The 3,448-nt window shown below is 41.1% G+C and overlaps 1 protein-coding gene across 7 annotated transcripts in view; it reads left to right on the forward strand.

The window, feature by feature from the left end:
• The window catches only part of USP16 (ubiquitin specific peptidase 16), a 19,677-nt gene extending 16,600 nt beyond the window's left edge, over window positions 1–3,077 (forward strand). For 5 of the 7 annotated variants that reach the window (XM_005420524.3, XM_031056607.1, XM_031056610.1 and 2 more), the window contains 4 exons: window positions 36–130; window positions 1,274–1,360; window positions 1,618–1,771; window positions 2,396–3,077. In XM_005420524.3, the coding sequence (XP_005420581.1) occupies window positions 36–130; window positions 1,274–1,360; window positions 1,618–1,771; window positions 2,396–2,520 (461 nt within the window). In that variant the 3' untranslated portion in view covers window positions 2,521–3,077. Of the gene's footprint in view, window positions 1–35; window positions 131–905; window positions 1,222–1,273; window positions 1,361–1,617; window positions 1,772–2,395 lie in introns of those variants that run through there. The other 2 variants (XM_031056606.1, XM_031056611.1) reach the window with 2 other exon arrangements.
• Window positions 3,078–3,448: the final 371 nt, after the last annotated feature.

Below are 3,448 nucleotides of genomic sequence, written 5' to 3' on the forward strand. Positions count from 1 at the left end.
TTGTTTTAATCTTTGGTGATTTTTCTTTTCTGCAGGTGAAAAGAAGTGTGTTTATACTAATGCCAAAAAGCAGATGCTCATCTCTCTAGCTCCTCCAATTTTAACCCTTCACTTAAAGAGGTTTCAGCAGGTAAGTAGCAGGCTGATTCTTGTATATAGCCTCAAGTTAATATGTATATACATGTACATATGCATGTAGTATTAGCTTAACTTGAAAACATGCTAACGTTACTTTTATTTTCTTTAAAACTAGTCTGGGTTTTTTCCCAAAGTTTGGAAGGCATTCATATGTGGCATTGTCTTTTGTGGTCTTTGAGGCACTAAGGTGTGTTTCCCTGAAAGAATATTCCCTTAATTAACTGGAAAATACTGTTTTGTGAATGTATTCACAACATATTCCCTCATTATTCTTACTGCTTACTGTATTAAGCAGAATCTTAGCATTAATGGTTTCCTACTATTACAGCTGCTCATGGGCTCATATATTTCAGTAGGTATAGGTAAATGGGATCCTTTGCTAGTAACAAATAAGTAAAAAGTTGTCAGAAGTGGAAAAGAGAGGATTGTGAGCCTAGTGGAGCAGAAGGAAGGATGAAAGGAAAGAAAAGTAACTTAAGTTTTATTTACAGACACTGAAGTCACTTACCTGTTTATTCCCAAGTTGTAGAAAAATTTTGAACTCGGGGCTTTAGCTTTTCAAGAGAGAAGGAGGAAAGGAAACGGAGACAGTACCTCTAAATTTAAACCTGTTTGGTGTTTTTGGTCAATATACTTGAAAACTAAGGGAGGCAAGTTTAATTAGATGAAAACCAATTTCATATAGAAAATGGAAATGTGTAGCCTGATCCAAGAGACTGTAATATGAAGAAAATAACATTTATCATCATCTCCTTTTGTTTTTCCAGTTTGATACTGGGCGATTGTTTGATTAAGGTGGGAGCAGTTTGCGTCAGTTCGGGTGTTCTAAGATCAGATCCTCAGGCATGTTACAGTATCTGAGAAGCCAGAGTTGTCCTCATAGTTACTGAAGTGCATTAGAGCTGATTCTTTTTCCACTTTTGCTACTATTACATTAATGTATGAGTGAGCTGAAGGAAATAATACTGGAATACTGGACATCAGAGAAAAAAAAACTGTTTTTTCTCAGTTTTGTGTAATGTAAAACTAATTTGTATTGTTGAAACTTTAACCTGAAACATTTAGTAACTAAGCGTGGTTTTAGTATGCTCCATTTTAACATGATGGGGTTTTCCCTCTACTTTGGTTGTTTAAGGCTGGATTTAATCTGCAGAAGGTTAACAGGCATATCAAGTTCCCAGAAGTGATAGACTTGGCTCCTTTCTGTACAGCTAAATGTAAAGTAAGTGGGAAAACAATCAGATTCTCCTTTCCCATGTTCTAATGTGCTTTCACAACAAAGCTGCATAGCAAAATCTTTGTACAATGTTTGTCAAGCCTGTTACTTTGTGTGATAACTTGTACTTCACTGCTCATAACTGTGGTGCTTGCATGAATCTCTAATGATCAGTTTCCATTTCATCAGCAAAAAAATCAAAGAGCTTACAATTCTTCAAAAGCCAGCACTTGGCTGACATAGCTGAACTTGTGGTTTTCTAGAATGTGGCTGAAGGGAATACAAAGGTATTGTACTCTCTCTATGGAGTTGTCGAACACAGTGGAACAATGAGGTCTGGGCACTACACTGCCTATGTTAAAATGAGAGCTATGAACAACCACCTCTCTGATCTTGTTCTTCGAGGACAATCTCAAGGTAAATCATTAGAAATATTTTACAAATTATTTCTTACAGAATCACAAAATGGTTTGGGTTGGAAGGGGTCTTAAAGATCATGTAGTTCCAACCTCCTGCCACGGCTGATAAGTTCTCTGAGAAAGGCAGTGAAGCTAGTGAAATGATATAAGGAGTGGCTGAGGGAGCTGGAAGGGCTCAGCCTGAAGAAAAGGAGGCTCAGGCGAGATCTTCTCACTCCAGAACTGCCTGAAAGGAGGGCGTAGCAAGGTGGACATCCAGCTCTGTTCCCAGGCAACCAGTGACAGGACGAGAGGAAATGGCCTCAAGCTGTGCCAGGGGAGGTTCAAGTTGGACATTAGGAAGAAAAGAGGACAAAATAGTGGTTAAGCATTGGAAGGGGCTGCCCAAGGATGTGGTGACATCCCCATCCCTGGAGGTGTTCAGCGGACAACCAGATATAGCACTTAGTCCTCTGGTCTGGTTAACAAGGGAATGATTAACAGGTTCGATTCCATCTTGAAGGTCTTTTCCAACTCAATGATTCTATGATTGTACTCTATGATTTTTGCTGAAGAACAGTAATAGAACTGATTGCTTCAATTCTTTGTAGTAACTTTTACTCCTAAATTTTTCCTTTCACAGCTTCAGAAATTGAGCCAGTCGAAGGTCAGTGGTTCCACATCAGCGATACCCATGTACAACCTGTCTCTGTGTCCAAAGTGCTGAGCTCCCAAGCCTATCTTCTGTTCTATGAGAGGCTGCTGTAACTCATCAGAAGAGCCTTCTTGTGTGTGCAGCCACCTTGTTTGGAGGTCTGAGAAGGCAGACTTGCAAATCATGTTGTCGACATGTTGGAGCTACTCTATAGCAGGAATTCACTTTATGCATTTTAGGCACACTGACAAGCAGTTAACTTACACTTTTTCAAGTGTTTCCACTACTTTTCAATAGAAGTTTTTTTCAAAGTTACAGCTTTGGGTTTTTGTTGAGTAATTTGGTTTCGTTTAGTTTACAGACTGCAAAGGGACTGTTATGGCCAGCACTGCCTTTTTGTTGTAGGACTTTTTCTTTGAGAGCAGCTGCTGGACATTTTTAAGCGGTTTGAGATCTTCAAGCGTTAGAGTGCAAGATGGTACATAGATCTTGAGGGAAAGTGCGTATCTCCAGGGAGCTGGATGCAGTTCAGTGGATGCGAGTTACATGTTGAGCAGCTGATGGCACAGAAAATATTCTAAAAGAAGAGGCTGTGCTGCAGTTGCCTTTTATTTTGAAGCTTATAAACTGTACAGCCAACAATTAAATGATTCCTCTTCCTTCTCTGCTATGCGCAGTATCACAATCTGTCAGTGCCCAAGAGCCAGGATCCACAGCGGAGCTCTTGCCCCCACACTGCTCCCACACAAACAGGGCTGGGCTAGAAAAGCACTTGTCTTTTTCCTGGGCACTGTCAGTGCTCATCAAAATAACCACACCATGGCATTGTTGACTCACAAAACAAGGACATGTACCGAGCCCAGCTCGAAACCACCCCCAGGACACAGCCAGGTCAGCAACGTCCCTGCTCTCAAATCAACTGTGTCAGGACAAAAAGATTTAGCCGATCTTCCCCTTCCAATGCGGGAACCCCTGGGCAGGTGCTGTCAGGGTGACCGCCTTCCAAGAGCGATCCCCTTCTGGTCCAGACGACCAGCTCCC

This window comes from Geospiza fortis, unplaced genomic scaffold, assembly GCF_000277835.1.
Source record: "Geospiza fortis unplaced genomic scaffold, GeoFor_1.0 scaffold1, whole genome shotgun sequence".
Lineage (NCBI taxonomy): Eukaryota > Metazoa > Chordata > Aves > Passeriformes > Thraupidae > Geospiza > Geospiza fortis.